The sequence below is a fragment of the Tasmannia lanceolata genome, unplaced genomic scaffold (genome assembly GCF_043159265.1).
Source record: "Tasmannia lanceolata isolate RefF3 unplaced genomic scaffold, GAP_Taslan_0.1 ptg000003l, whole genome shotgun sequence".
Lineage (NCBI taxonomy): Eukaryota > Viridiplantae > Streptophyta > Magnoliopsida > Canellales > Winteraceae > Tasmannia > Tasmannia lanceolata.
The window spans coordinates 11,770,652-11,785,594 of NW_027518680.1; the positions used below are offsets into that span (position 1 = coordinate 11,770,652).

Genomic DNA, 14,943 nt, shown 5'->3' on the forward strand with positions numbered 1-14,943 from the left:
AAAGTTGTGAGGGTGTCATGGACTTCTAGCCTGCCCGCTAGCTGCCTGGAGTTTGTGTCTCTGTTGGCTTCCTTCAGCACTAGTTCTTGACCGGAAGAACACTAGAACTAATAATGTGCTTGTAGACTGATGGAACAAGTGTTACTAAGCTGAGACCTTTGTTCATCTTAAAAGAATCGGTTCCATTCACCCAATCTCAGTTTTTGAGTTCCCAAGGTGTTGTGTTTGTTTTATGGTTACACCTAATGTTTTTCAATGGGCGCATTGAAAAATACTTGAGCACAACAACATACTGAAGTTTAATCCTAAATTAGGCAGGGCTGAGTAAAGTAGGTTTACTTGTCTGGGTACAATACTCGAAGTGAGCAATATATCGTGTTTTGGGTATGTGGATCTTTGAATCCTAAACGTTCTTTGGGTTAAGGACAGTGTTGATGACTATGTTGTCCTGCTAGAGCTTATAGAGCAGCTGATCTGTAGGCTCTATGCTCTTTGGGACTAATTTGTTTTTTGACTAGTATATTGCCAGTCTAGCTCTATGTAAGAAGACATGAGGAGCAGGGCAGGGCTCAAGAAATGATTGGGCCTGATTAGTACTTTTATCCAAAAATCAATGGGCCTGATTACAGGGTCACATTTGGGTTGAGAATAGCCTATTTGTCCACCCTGTTGACATCCTTACTGAGAAGCACTATGGTGATATTTCAGACTTGCCTAGTTCAAAGAAATTGCCATGGATAGTGTCATGTGATTGCAGATTTGGATTGTTAGCAATCTTAACATTGCTAGTCACCTGGATCATTTGGGCTTAACTAGGGGAGATTGAAGATGACATCCAGCATTTAAAACAAAGCTACAAGGCTTTAACTGTTCGTTTTCTTTGATAATGGGACGACTAACATACGCAAGACCCTATTTTGATAATGGGACAAACTCTCCTTATTTGACATTATTAACCAGGTCTTAAAGGCTATTACAATTCCCCCAAAGCTTTCACAGCCAATCAGAGAAATGTAAAGCGGAGCGAGTCATCGTATGGTCATGTATATATATGCAAAAATCCAATCTGATCGGGCACATAGAAATGAAATAGTAGAAATAAAGCCATAGATTTTACATGGTGGTGCACGAGTATGTTTCATAAAGTACAGTGGGCACACTTTCTAGGATGATCCAAACCATTCATTTGATGGGCCATCATGTAAATAGGCAAGGCATACCCTGCAAATCATCTCCACAGGATGATCCCACCACTCCGATCCAAAAAGGGACTGCACATTGTAGAAACCTTGGTAGATCGGAGGGTTAGGATCATCCTATAGAGATGATTTACGTGGTACAGCCTATTTAGGTTGTGGCCCATCAAATGAACAGTTTAGATCATCCAAAGAGGTGGGCCCCAAAAAAGTACTGGACTTCAGGCACCATCAACATATAAAATCTTTTAAAACCATACTATTTCTCTTTCCTAACCTCACTAGGAAACAATCTTCTAGTACTCGTGGGTTCAGACCACAGAGCTCCGTTTAGAAATTATAGTTACACTAGGTAACTCGCTCGTATAGAAAGGATGGGAATCGGGAAACATAAGTGAGCAGTGCGATTATCAAAATATAGTACTGTGGAAATCCACCTCCTGAAAATTTACTTTCCCTCTTTTAATAATAACACCATATTCTCACACGTGACCGGGTGAGATCCGCACGTGTGGCTTGAGTGGTTTCTAGGGTTTGGAAGAGAGAGCGTTATCCTTTTCCGGAGACTCCGTTTTTTCCATATAAACTCAAAAAGAGGCTGTTTTCGCTTTTATTATAAAGCTATTTTGTAGCTTCGTTTGCTTCGCTCTCTTCTTCTTCTTGCATAAAACTCCCTCACTCAGATCCGAACAGTTCAAACCCTAACCCTAGCCAAAATCTCTACTAAGCCATCGTTTTCTTCTAGAACTCACAGGTGATTATTCTATCCTCTGTATCGATTCCTGATGAATGATTTTCGGGGTTTTTTTTTCTTCATGTGTACTGTGATCGCAGCTTTTTCTCTGTACAGATCAGTTATTTGATTATTTCATGATGATATACTCTTCATATGTAGACTGTGATTGCAGCTTTTTCTCTCTACAGATCCGTTATCTGATTATATTCTGATCACATATTTTTGAATCGTGGTTCCTTCTGTAATCCAGAATTTTTTTTATTTTTATGTTTTCTGCTTTTTAGTTAATTTTAGGGTTAGGTTAGTTGGTATTCGTGTCTGATTTTTCATCTTGATGGGATTGATTATCTGATTTTTTATCTGGATGGGATTTGATTGTCTAATTTTTCATCTGGCTGGATTTGATTCACTTCTTAGAATACATATCTTTTGATTTTATCTTCGAAGCCTGTTTGTTTCTTCTCTATGATTTGATCAGGATTTTCATGTTTTGTGTTAGTGTTTTACTTTATTTTGATCGAATAGAATATGATTGATTGCTTTCACATGATCATATGTTCAGATTCCGTTACAGAATTCTATCTGTTAGTGTTGTACTTTATTTTGATCTGTTAGAATTTGATTGATTGCTTTCAAATGATCATATATTCAGTTTATTTCCTTCTCGAATCCGTTACGGGATGGACGTTATTTTCTCCGTATCATTACTTGTTTCTGGAAGTTGTTTGCGAATTTTATTTTTTTGGATTGATTGGTATTTTTTTTGTTTTTTGTTTCAGTTGTTTTGTCATGACTTTCTCAATTTTTTTCCATTTTTTTTATACAGGAAAAGGAAAAAAATTGCAATGGTCAGTTTAATTCGTTGCTTTTCCAATTTTGGTTTATGACCTACATGCAATGATATTCCTGTAGAATATTTCAGTAGTTGCTTTGTGGCATTCAATAATGTATGGCGTACTTTCTAATAAAAAACTCCTCTATTTATAAATGTGAGGGAAATATATGTATAAGTCCACTATTTGTAAAATATATTCCATTTTGTCATTGAGAATCAATATATGTAAAAACTATTTTTTTTGAATGGTAAGGTAAAAACTAACCCTTATACAAAAAATTTCTAGTAAGTCCGTAAATACTACTTACGGTAACATATAATAGATATTAAACAGTTTTTTGTATTCTTTTGTCATTTGAGTAACTCTAAAAGCAATGTTTCTCGGCTTGAGGATTTTTTCTTTATTGTCCTTTGAAAACTTAGTCGTTTTTAATATGACAAGCATTTTAAGGAAAATTTCATGATTTTAAATTCCTCAAGGCCCTGTTTGGATTGTAGGAAAAACATTTCTCGTGGAAAAAAATTATCCTAAGATTTTCTTTCCACGATTTAGAGCGAAATGATATACTTCTGGCTTATTTTGAGGGATATCATTATAAACTGAAGGTCCCAAAATATAAAACATGGAACTGCCCTAGTTCAAGTTGCTTTTCTCATTTATAATCAAACAATGGAAAAGTGAGAAAATTTGGAGAAGTTTTTCTTTTCCAAAAATTTTCCGAAAACTCTTGCAATCCAAATAGGGCCCATGCCATTCCCAAACTCAACTCAACTCAACTCAACTCAACTCAACTCAACAAAGCCTTTGTCCCATACTAGTTGTGGTCGGCTAAATGAATCCTTTAGAAAAATTTCATGAAGAAGGTGAAAGGAATCTACCTGGCTCTAGTTGGGCTCTTCTACGTGGATCATTTTCTTCCATTCTATCCTATCCAAGATTCCAAGTTCTCTGTTATGTTCCTAGCTATCAAGTCTTTCCTCATCGTTTCTACCCAAGTTGTTTTCGGTCTGCCCCTACCTCTTTTTACTCCATCAATTTCGCACGAGTCTCCTCTTCTCACTGGAGCATCCAAAGGCCTACGTTGGATATGTCCAAGCCATCTTAAGCGGTGCTCTCTCATCTTCTCCTCAATTGATGCCACCCCCACTTTTTTACGGCTGTCTTCATTTTTAACTCTATCTAACCTTGTGTGGCCGCACATCCATTTATCCAAGGTCATGTTCTATGTTATGTTTCTAGCTATCAAGCCTTTCCTCACTGTTTCTACCCAAGTTGTTTTTTGTCCGCCCCTACCACTTTTTACTCCATCAATTTGGCATGAGCCGCCTCTTCTCACTGTAGCATCCAAAGGCCTACGTTGGATATGTCCAAACCATCTTAAGCGGTGCTCTCTCATCTTCTCCTCAATCGATGCCACCCCCACTTTTTTACGGATGTCTTCATTTTTAATTTTATCTAACCTTGTGTGGCCGCACATCCATCTATCCAAGGTCATGTTCTCTGTTATGTTCCCAGCTATCAAGTCTTTCCTCACTGTTTCTACCCAAGTTGTTTTCGGTCTACCCCTACCTCTTTTTACTCCATCAATTTGGCACGAGTTGCCTCTTCTCACCAGAGCATCCAAAGGCCTACGTTGGATATGTCCAAACCCTCTTAAGTGGTGCTCTCTCATCTTCTCCTCAATTGGTGCCACCCCCACCTTTCTACGGATGTCTTCAATTGTTAATTCTATCTAACCTTGTGTGGCCGCACATCCATCTAAGCATTCGCATCTCAACTACAAAAATTGGTGTAATGTTTAGGTATCTTTTGATTTTTTTTTTCCTCAAAAATTTCAACCTTTTGGTCATTCATGATTTTGAGTGATAGTTGGGATCATAGTTTTAAAACTCCCCCGCGTCCGCTTCGACTCCTCCGAACTCCCTTTTACAATGGCCGTGTTCCGCATATCCGTGTTTTGCCCTACAGAGTCAATGAAAACTCCTTTGACACTCTCGAATTATGACCGCGTCAACCAAGTACTCAGCCGCATCAACCGAGTACTCGACCGCGTCATGCCGAGTCCACTAGGATTTTCTTTGGCCGCGTTCCCCGCCACTTCCGCATTTTTAAACACTGGTTGGGATATACTTTGAGATTAGGGATTTTTTTTTGAATGGTAAAAAATTAGGGATTTATAAGTGAAAGAATCCCTAGAAGAATGATGGACATTTTTTATTTTTATTTTTTGAAATGACTGGAAAGATTTTTTTTTGGTGGAGCATGAATGCCTATTTTACTGTCTCTGTCTATTTGGCTCAATGCCTTTCGTTTTAAGGTTCACAGATTGTGCCTACAGCACGGGCTAGAAACTCATTCATTTAACTTATTTTTTAAACTAGATCTGTGATCTCCGTTGAATATATTTGTTTAGGTGAAGCGTGAATGCCTATTTGAGTCTGCATTCTTCTATTTGGCACGGTGCCTTTTGTTTTAAGATTTACAGATTATGCCTACAGCACGGGTTATTCATTCGATTGACTTGGTTTTTAACTTGATCTGTGATCTCCATTGAATGGTATCTGTGCTTGGATTGTTGGTTTGGAGGCATTGTGAGTTGCTTTTCTAATGGAGATTAGGTGCTCGTAGGATACTTGCATAATTAAAGAAAGCATTCTCTTGATTCAAACCCATGGTGGCGTCTCTGCTTGTGCGACTTATGATAATTTATAAAAGTTGAATGGAGCTTCACTCTTAACATTGCTTCACTAGAAGTACTCCATAGAAAATTGCTGGTTTATATTGCTACAATATTCATAGGCTACAGATTTTGGTAAGAGCTTGTTGGTAATACATTTTCTTTTCTTGCTCATAGCTATGGCAGGATCAGCTCCAGAAGGTTCACAGTTTGATGTACGTCAGTATGATGACAAGATGAATGAATTGTAAGATGTTCATTTCATCATCTACTTGTTTTCTTATTCACCTTTTTTAAAGTATTAAACGGTTTGTGTTAGCTTGTTATGATTTTCTGAGGTATGGTATCTTGTGAGAACAGGCTTCAAGCTGAAGGACAAGATTTTTTTACGGAATCTAATGAGGTCTATGATAGTTTTGATTCAATGGGTTTACAAGAGAACCTTTTGAGAGGCATCTATGCATATGGTAAATATTTGTTTCTGTTTGAATGATATTTTTCTGATGTCTCTGATCAATTTGTTGTCTTTTTAATACGCTAGGAAATGAACATGTGACACGGATTTTAAATTTTTCTTTTTCTTTTTGAAGGGTTTGAGAAGCCCTCTGCAATTCAGCAGAGAGGAATTGTTCCCTTCTGCAAGGGGCTTGATGTCATTCAGCAGGCGCAATCTGGTACAGGCAAAACAGCTACTTTCTGTTCTGGAATTCTTCAGCAGCTTGATTATGGCTTAGTGGAATGCCAGGCTTTGGTCCTTGCTCCTACTAGGGAACTTGCACAGCAGATTGAAAAGGTGATGCGAGCCCTTGGTGACTATTTGGGCGTTAAAGTTCATGCCTGTGTTGGTGGGACTAGTGTTCGTGAGGATCAACGCATCCTTTCTAGCGGGGTTCATGTTGTTGTTGGTACTCCAGGTCGTGTCTTTGATATGTTGCGCAGACAATCCCTTCGTCCCGACTATATCAAGATGTTTGTATTGGATGAGGCAGATGAAATGCTCTCAAGAGGCTTCAAGGACCAGGTTGATTCTTTTTACCTTTGATTCTATGTTTATGGTTATTTATTATTATGTTGCTGGGGCTTTGTGCTTGTACTCCTGTAGACTGTAGTGTTATGTTCCTGTTGTTTGGTTGAGCCAAATCAGTGTATTCTCTGATTTTCCTTGATAATTTCCCTCACAGCTGAACTTTTATTGCACTGGATGTTAATATCATTAATAGTATGGCCATTAAAAAATGTTATTAATACTTAAATAGTATGCGAGTTTCATAGAAATGTATTCCACTAATGTCCTTGCTGCAATTTCCTATATTTGTGTTTTCTTGCCACTATCACGTCATGTTTATTTCACCATTCAGTTACCCATCTGTTATGAATCTTGTCAATGCATCCTTTTGATATTTTGTTTTCAAATTTCAATGTCTCAAGCCTGCATAGCCCTTCTAATTTGACTTAGCATAGAGGGTCTGGACATATTGTACCCAAAGCGCTTGTTGAATCCTTTCTGAGAAGGAGTTTGTGAAATAAGTGAAAATCTTACCCGGGCACATTCTATCTTAAGCGCTTGTTGAATCCTTTCTGAATTTAGTGAAAATCCGTGAAAAAACTTACTTGTCTACTTTGATGACCTTTTGCATTGATGTTTCCAGATACAATTGACTGACCTGCTGTTTTGGCATTAAATCATATCTGTCATTTTGTTTTGTTTTCTGTGGCTGAATTAGATGCAAATCCTGGGATGTTGTACAAGCTATAAGAGGTATAACTTTTAATTGTATTTTTCTATTCAAGAAGTTGTGAAAATGTTCTATGCAATACTGAACGGACTTCAAATTTCAGAGTAATTTCTGAATGTGACTGCTATCCAACAAGGATGGGAATTCTTGTGATTTGTTTTTGTGGTGGCTAGTGAGTGAAATTTGTGACATCGAAATCATTTCAACTACTTCAAGTAACAAAGGATTGTGCAGTTGGTATAGGTTGGGTGGTTAATTAGTAGAGAAAGCAAAGAGCTATTGAAAAGAAACTGCTTAGTGTAGGTGTATTGACAACATAATTTTAAAACTCCCCTGCGTCACCGTGGACTCTCCCGAGTCAACTTCTTTTTCCCTTGGCCGTGTTCCGCGTTTTGCCTTACAGAGTCGATAAAAACTCCTTTGACTCTCCATAGTTATGCGTCGTGACCGCGTCAACCGAATACTCAGCCTACTTTGAGTCGACAAAGATTTTTCTTGGCCGCATTTTGACCCTCATCCGTGTTTTTAAACACTGGTATTGACACCCAAACATTGGAAGTAGTAGTGAATATTATTTGTAAACATAAGAGTGTGTCTCCACTGGTATTGACTCCCAATCATGTCGATTTTAATGCTTGATGTTTGGAACTTATCCTCGATAATCAATTGCAAACTGATTCTCATTGTCTTTCATTAATAGCTTGGTTATTATGGATTTGAATCAGAGTATGAATATCTTACAATCTCCTCTGTCCTTTTTTGGGTTTCAGATCTATGACATTTTTCAGCTTCTCCCATCGAGAGTTCAAGTGGGGGTTTTCTCTGCCACAATGCCGCCTGAGGCCCTTGAGATCACAAGGAAGTTCATGAACAAACCCGTGAGGATTCTGGTGAAGCGAGATGAGCTCACCCTCGAGGGAATTAAGCAGTTCTATGTCAACGTTGAGAAGGAAGAGTGGAAGCTTGAGACACTCTGCGACCTCTATGAGACATTGGCTATCACACAGAGTGTCATATTCGTAAACACCCGGCGCAAGGTTGACTGGCTCACCGACAAGATGAGGAGTCGGGATCACACGGTCTCAGCTACCCATGGAGATATGGATCAGAATACAAGGGACATAATCATGCGCGAATTCCGATCTGGGTCATCACGTGTGCTCATCACAACTGATCTCCTTGCTCGTGGTATCGATGTCCAACAGGTTTCACTTGTCATAAACTTTGATCTCCCAACACAACCCGAGAACTATCTCCATCGTATTGGGCGTAGTGGGAGGTTTGGGAGGAAAGGTGTTGCTATCAATTTTGTGACGCGTGATGATGAGAGGATGTTGTTTGACATTCAGAAGTTCTATAACGTGGTGGTTGAGGAGCTTCCTTCGAATGTTGCTGATCTGCTTTGAAGAGGTGGGAGGTAAGGTGTTTGTTTGTTAATTAGTAATATGATTGGAGTGGGTTTCTAAGTTTTAGTTTTCTGAGCAGACGTATCAAACCAATTAGTCTTGACTCTGTGTGATGTTGGAACAAACACAATCACATATGTGTGGTGGTGGGGATCTTGTCTGTGCCTGTGCTTGTTTTTGGATGGGCATCTGGTTTGATCCTGTTAATGCAAATTTTGTAGGGATAGAGATTATTGTATTTTATGTTGCATCTGTTGCCCAAAGGAGACATTTTGGCATGATTTTAGTTTTGTTTTCCGGGTATATTATGATTCTTATCATGAGTTTTATGTTAGTTTTTCAGTGCTATGTATCATGTAGAAATGTGTAAAACCATGACCTGCAATCCCTCTAATAAGTATGGGCCAATGATCAACGTGGGTGTCTTATGAGGTGGTGTCTCGTGCCCATTTTTGTATATATCTGATTATTTGTACTCAAAATTAAGGTCCTGTTTGTTTTGGATTTTGTGAACCGATTGTGAGCTCAAAACTGATTATTGGACTGAAATTTACGTTTAGTTTTGAGTCCAATGATCAGTTTTGGAGTCACAATTGGGTCAGTGAATCCAAAACATTCAGGCCCTAAATGTAAATTTCAGTCCAATATACGTTTTGACTCGCAATCGGTTTTTCAAAATACAAACATGGGCAAGTGCAGCAGTAAGGTGATTGGAACTTGGAAAATTTTCAAGAATTTTATATATTGATTATGATCCTAATAATGTGTGATCAATGGATGACCTGAGCCAGAATTGGTAATGTTTAGCATTCATTGGTTTGCCTTACTGTCTCTCACTAATAGAGATTCTTATTGTTGTGGCTTGTGAAACCTCAGCTCACAGCTGAGTATTTTGCCTTAACTCAATCTGTATCAACTTATTTCAACTGTTATTTGCATATGCTAAGTATGTTTCTGTAATTTTAAAGTATTTTTACTGAGACCGAAATTTAAAACCTTCATACTAACAAGGTTTAAAATTTCGGTTCGGACCTTGAAAATTTGAAATTTCGACCGAAATTTCTGTCGAAATTTAGTACAAAACCAGAAACTATTATTTTATTCAATATTAAATTTCAGCCGAAATTTTGGTGAAATATTAAATTAATATTAAAAAAAAAGATTTTTTGGGTCAAATTTTGGAAAAACCGAAATTTCGACCGAAATTCCAAAATTTAGGTCGAAATAAATTACCGTTTCGGTTTTTATCAATTTCGGTGTTGGTCTCCACCGAATTTCGGCTTTCGGATTTCGGTTGAAATTTAAAACCATGCATACTAAATACGTTATATAACAAAAAAATAAAACCATATTGAAGGAATCTCTATATTATTACCTACTATATTTCCACAAACTCGTCACAAACTCGTAGGAAAAGATAGAGGCGTAAAAAATAATAATTAAAAGCCTAATTAATCTTATTAGTGGACAACTAGTCTTGAACCCATTAGAGTCGATCTCACCACAATTGGATGGTCTCGGAACCTTGATAAAATAAGGTGCTTTAGGAGCCTGCCAAAAGAATTCAAACTTTTGATCTTTCAGATGGGGAGTCTGCCTGTTGCCTGATACCAAGATCATCTAGTTTGCCTCATGGGCTTATCAGATCAATGGTCTTGATCACACATAAACGCCATGGAACCTATTTTGGTAGTCAAAGAGGCCCCTATGCTATAGGTCTATGCATTTGTTATTTATGTTAATAGGGAAGAACTTGAGTCAACCCATTCTTGAATCATGGCACGAGTTAGATTGACCCACAAGCTTGTTGGATCATGTGGCTATCGGCCTTTGTTTGGACATTTCTGATGATTAGATCATGACCATTGATAATTATCACCGCATGATAAGCCCGCGAGAAGTATTGCACACTCTGTGTTTTGAATTCCAAATCATTTCCTACACACTTGTGTAAGTAAGTTACCTACACACTACCTTAAAATACAGTGGGGGCCCACATTGTTTGGGTGATTCAAACAATTCATTTGAATGGTCCTCACATAGATAGGGTGTCTACAAAAAATCAGATCCATAGGATCATCCTAACCATTCAAACTATGGAGGCAAAAAATGGACTAATTTGTGAAGGTTTATACACGTCCATTTTACCTCCACAAATCGTAGGGTTGGGATGATCCTATGGATCTGATTTTTTGTGGACAATGTGGGCCCCCACTGTATTTTAAGGTAGTGTGTAGGTAACTTACCTACACAAGTGTGTAGGAAATGTTCTCTCTTTATAATTAGTATTTTATAAAACAAATCAATTTCCAAATGGGTGTATTTTTTTTATAATAATAAAGGCAGTTCATTGAGGGAGTATGGGAGATGATTGAGTCGTGCCATTTGAAGGGGTCATATTGATGTGGATGCATTTATTAGTTAGTTAGACAAATGGCTCACATAGTGTGTAGTTGTTGTGAAAATAACCCTTTGCTGGTAAGCTATTAATGCTGTTACAACTCCCAATAGCCATTAATATGGTTGATTTTCACTAAAATGAGAGAGAGTGGAGTTGATTTTCACTCAAACGGGTGGGGTCATTAGGGATAAATATTACAATTTGAAGCTATGCTTTGGCTCAAATGGAAGGTGCCATGAAACCAAACCTTGAGGCCATGGGTTCAATCTATCTTACCTACCAACAAAAAAGAAGAAGAAGAAAAATAATAATTCAGATGGAAAGACACTTGGGAACTCTAAATTGAAAGGTAAAACACCGTCATGATCCAAAATATCGGTATCGGTCACTTATATTCATGGTTTAAAATTTCGGTTTCGGTAACCGTTTCGAACCCCACCGAAAACCAAAATTTCGGCGAAATCCGAAATTTTGAAATTTTGGAACCCTTTTTAAAAATAAATAAATAATGGCATTTAATCGAAATTTCGGACCGAAATCCGAAATTTAGTAAATGGCAAAAAATCAAATTTTGGAAAATTTCGGTTTCGATCCCCTCCGGTCAAAATTTAAAACCATGCTTATATTAGCCAAAGGCCAAAACAATTTGCATGAGCCATGTCGGTGATATGTATTGGTCATATGGACAAATATTAACAATTATTAGCCCTTAAATTTGGGATAGATATTGGATAGTATGATTGACACAATACTGATATTTTATTCCATGAAGCAGCCATTGAATAAAGGCATGATGATAAAAAGGTTGTGCCTTTATCCTCCACTATTTCCAAGCAGTGGAAAGTTCAAACACCAATTCAGAGAGGGGAATCAATTCTAGATAAAAAAGTGATGGAATCAAAAAATAGGAATCATGTTCAGGTTTTAGTGGACTCCCCACTCTATTTCCTCCTAAAATGTTTCATCATTCATCTCTCTCATCATCTATTCATCAAAACAGAATAAACCCCTTGGCGAACAGGGCTATTAGAATTTCACTAAAACTCAACTAAATTCACAGTAAGTAAAAATGATATGGTAACCGAGAGTAAGACCGATGGGAGAGACCACCAATGAGAATGTGCCATGTGAGCAAAAAAAAAAAAAAAAAAGTCTATTGATCGTAGGGTTGGGATCATACTATTAAGAAGACATTTGGGTCATTGCCAATCCATGATGGGTCCAACGGAAGTATCATTTGTACAATTTAGGTCCTGTTTGTTTTTTTATTTTGAGAACCGATTGTGAGTCCAAAACTGATTATTGGACTCAAATTTATCTTAAATATTAAGTCCAATAATCACTTTTGGAACACATAATTGGTTCTCATAATCCAAAACAAACAGGGCTAAGTGCTGTTTCCCCACGCAAAATGCTGTATATAATTCAGTCCTCTTCAAGGAGCAAAAAGAAAACCAACACACACCAAAGACTTTCTGTAAATAGATATTTTCAAATTTCGAGTGCAGATATAATAATGAGGGGTCATCATCAAAGAGTATTCCTCTCCTTATCTCAAGTTTAAAAATTCATGAATTTGTCCAACTTCAAAATTCAAATTCCTTTCCTTTCAAACTCATTTCTACACTCACCACCAACCAATTTGAATCATGATTTCATCTTTGATAACTGGTAGGCTCACTTGCAGAGGGGCAAAATTTTTCCCTTTGCCCATTTATCCGATGACTCCGGCCATTAATTTGGTGGACCACCACGACAATATTGACTACCATATATAGTAATATGAATCCTACCCACCGGCTTTCTCTTATCTATTAGCCTAATTGTCTTCTCTAAGCCATTTGCCTTGTTGCCCTTGCCATGTTCAAGCAAAAGTGATTAGTTTTTTGATCGATCTATTGATTGGATCGAAGTGTGAAGGGGGATGACTGAAGTGTGAGATCATACAGAGCGAGCAACTAGCTGCTGTAGGATTGGATGTCTATCAGCTAAACATCTGTATATATAAGGATCAACATTTTCAGCATTTTCGTGGTTTGAAATGTATTGCTTGGATTTATAGGAGTTGCTACCTGCTTGCAATTTTACTTCTTAAATCTCTTCCATATTTATGTTGATTGATCCAAGTTCCATCATCATTTAATCATAACTTCAATAGTGAGGAACGAATGACTATCCAATCAGATGTTCCTTTGCATGATTCGAATTGGGTCATCCTTTGCTATGGGAATTTTCTCACTCGCCGATGTGGAATGAATGGTTGAAGGGTATGAAATATCTAGACCTTCCAATGAACAAAATCAGTTGTTCACGTAAAAATCAAGTGGTGCCCTACTAGATCAATGACCCTCATCACTAGACATATATGAGCATGATAAAAATCCTGCGGCGCTAGTGAGCACTCAGTAGAAGTAGATGTTTCAAACCAACTGGCTACAGAGGGCTTTGGCTAAACAACCACCTGTTGAGGTTTTTAAGAGGCTTAATAATGCTTGTAAAGGGGTTGAATTATTATTTTCCTTGTCTATATTTATGTTTATTAACTATATTAAATATGTTTACTTATGGGTTCATTAACCTTTAGCTTGTGGTAGTAGAAACACAAGAGCTGTGGTAGTAGAAACACAAATGCTAATTTCACTCCCATTTCCATCTAAGTGAAATTATAACAACCCAAAATCAAGTTATAGTTTTCGTATTTAACTAAGTAATAGTCCAATCATATTTTATTTTCTATCTTACTACCCATATTTAAATAAAGTTAGTCCTACTCCTTTTTCTCTTTGCTTAACTGTTTTGATCTATTTTTTTGTTTGCCTTCTCTGTTTTTAACTGTTTTTCCCCTAATGATGAAGAAAGAAGAATTATAGAATTTGGTAATGTAGTTCTAGATAAAGGAGAAGATGGGTGGAAAGTAAAAAAACAAGTGAGTGACAATACCATTTACCCAATATAAGAATTGAGAGATTCATTTTACTTCTGGCTGATAAGTTGCAGCACGAATGTGAAAGGCATGCACCTTTATCCTTCCTAATATTCCATTTAAACCAAACACAATCTGATTGAAAATATCCAAACAGATTGCCGTAACAACTACAATTAGTAAGAGGAAAATGCTGACTTTTGTTCCTAAATTCAAATTTCAATCCTACCATCGTTTCCTAGTCCAACTTGTAGACCTAGAAAAGCACTACTTTCACACACAAATTTAAAAACAGCCTCTTGGTTCCCATATGAAAATAGAAGGAAAAGGAAAACGAGGAACCCCATTACCGACCTCCTTGTTTGGCTCCCAATGTAAAAGATTCAAACCTTCAAATTAGAAAAGCAATTAGTTGTTGACTACTATTATAAATTTATAATCCTTAAAAAGCTATCGACAGCCAACCACAAAGGTATCTAACAAAGGGAGGAGTGCCATTATCAAACCAATGGGACGTGGATGTCATACTCAGAGTTTAGTTCCCACAAACAAATCTCTGTTTTCTTTTTTGGCTACTGGTATTGGCACTACCATGTTTTGATATTTAAACCAACTCAGCTGGTTTTTTCCTTTTTAATTGACTTTTGAGAGTTTTTCGCGAACTGTACTAACCTTTGACAGCTAATTAACTAATAAAAGACAAGCTGAGTTTGTGCAATTATCAAAACATGGTAGTGCCAACATCAGCAGCCTCATTTTTCTCCGGCCTTTTTTAATAGGCTACTGATGTTGGCAGTTGGCCCCAAATTTTAAATTTCGGTTTTGGTTCCGATTTCGGACCCACTGAAATCCGAAATTTCGTATTTCGTTTCAAAATTTCGGACCGAGTTTTTGTAACATTTCTTTTTTTAAAAAGAAAATGACATTTTCTGGAAATTTCAGACCTAAATTATCGAAATTTCTGAAATTTCAGACCGAAATTCCTAAATTTCGTATTTCGCAAAATTCCAAATTTCTGGAAATTTCTGTTTC

General features: G+C 37.2%; 1 protein-coding gene across 1 annotated transcript; it reads left to right on the plus strand.

The window, feature by feature from the left end:
- The first annotated feature begins 1,769 nt into the window (after window positions 1-1,769).
- Window positions 1,770-8,890, plus strand: LOC143851182 (eukaryotic initiation factor 4A-15-like). Its single transcript, XM_077360532.1, has 5 exons — window positions 1,770-1,950; window positions 5,623-5,692; window positions 5,806-5,912; window positions 6,036-6,466; window positions 7,952-8,890. The coding sequence occupies exons 2-5, from the start codon at window positions 5,625-5,627 to the stop codon at window positions 8,585-8,587; spliced, it is 1,242 nt and encodes a 413-aa protein (XP_077216647.1). The 5' UTR covers window positions 1,770-1,950; window positions 5,623-5,624; the 3' UTR covers window positions 8,588-8,890.
- Window positions 8,891-14,943: the final 6,053 nt, after the last annotated feature.

Coding starts and splice junctions, on each gene's coding strand:
- LOC143851182 (XM_077360532.1), top strand. CDS start 5,625: ATGGCAGGATCAGCTCCAGAAGGTTCACAGTTTGATGTACGTCAGTAT. Junction 5,913..6,035: donor GAGAGGCATCTATGCATATG/GTAAATATTTGT, acceptor TTCTTTTTGAAG/GGTTTGAGAAGCCCTCTGCA. Junction 6,467..7,951: donor CAAGAGGCTTCAAGGACCAG/GTTGATTCTTTT, acceptor TTTGGGTTTCAG/ATCTATGACATTTTTCAGCT.